Source organism: Sinocyclocheilus rhinocerous, unplaced genomic scaffold (assembly GCF_001515625.1).
Source record: "Sinocyclocheilus rhinocerous isolate Xijiao unplaced genomic scaffold, SAMN03320098_v1.1 scaffold7230, whole genome shotgun sequence".
NCBI classification, from domain to species: Eukaryota; Metazoa; Chordata; class Actinopteri; order Cypriniformes; family Cyprinidae; genus Sinocyclocheilus; species Sinocyclocheilus rhinocerous.
The window spans coordinates 1-928 of NW_015656626.1; the positions used below are offsets into that span (position 1 = coordinate 1).

At 46.7% G+C, this 928-nt stretch overlaps 1 protein-coding gene across 1 annotated transcript; it reads left to right on the forward strand.

The window, feature by feature from the left end:
• Positions 1-216: 216 nt before the first annotated feature.
• Positions 217-783, forward strand: LOC107720531 (von Willebrand factor A domain-containing protein 5A-like; the record flags this gene model as incomplete). Its single annotated transcript, XM_016528268.1, has 3 exons — positions 217-392; positions 465-553; positions 639-783. Coding segments are annotated over 3 exons (410 nt in total), but the record flags the coding sequence as incomplete, so codon positions are not given.
• Between the last annotated feature and the right edge of the window lie 145 nt (positions 784-928).

Consider the following 928-nt stretch of genomic DNA (forward strand, 5'->3'; position numbering starts at 1 on the left):
CTCGTCTGCAGCTCAAGGGTTTGTGGGTAATATTAGTAATTATATTAATATTATAATAAATATAATGTGCACAGAACTGCTCTGAGCTCTGATGTTTAGGGTGGATCATACGTGAGTCGGGGACGCAGGGCTTGGTTAGTTGTTAAGGTGGTTTGTACAGCGTAACACGGTTCATACTGAATTCAGGCCATTTACACCCTGTTTACACTGTTTCAGGGTCTCTGATGGGCGACCCGGCGCTCATGATCAGTTTGTACCCAGAGTTCCCTGCGGATGTGATGTCATCACTGGCGTCTCAGGGCGAGTTCATTTTTGTGGTCGACAGATCCGGCAGTATGGGCTGCGAGATGCATCATGGGAAAGACGCACAGAAGCGCATTGAAAGCGCAAGAGTAAGATGTAGGATTTATAATGACACATTTATTGAGTTGTATTGAGTAACTGAACTGAGCGTGTCTCTCCAGGACACGCTGCTGCTGCTGCTGAAGAGTTTGCCCATGGGATGCTACTTCAACATCTACGGATTCGGCTCTAGTTTTGAGTCCTTCTTCCCGTCAGTAACTGGATGTTTAATATTCTTCAGGAATGATCTCATTTAGCTGTGGTTTTGTGAGAGACTGTGGTGTGTGTCGTTGCAGTCAGAGTGTTGTGTACAGCGAGGACACGATGGAAGAGGCTCTGAAGAGAGTGAAGAGCATGAACGCAGACATGGGCGGCACAGAGATCCTACAGCCGCTGAACCACATCTACAGTCAGCCCTGTTACCCGGATCACCCCCGACAGGTACAGCCAAACGCATTAATCACTAAACACTCGTTCTGAACATTGGAGAGGTGTTTTTCTCAGCCTGACTTCCAGAATAAAAATGTCCTGTTAATTTACACCCCCCCATGTCATCCAAGATGTTCATGTCTTTCTTTCTTCAGTC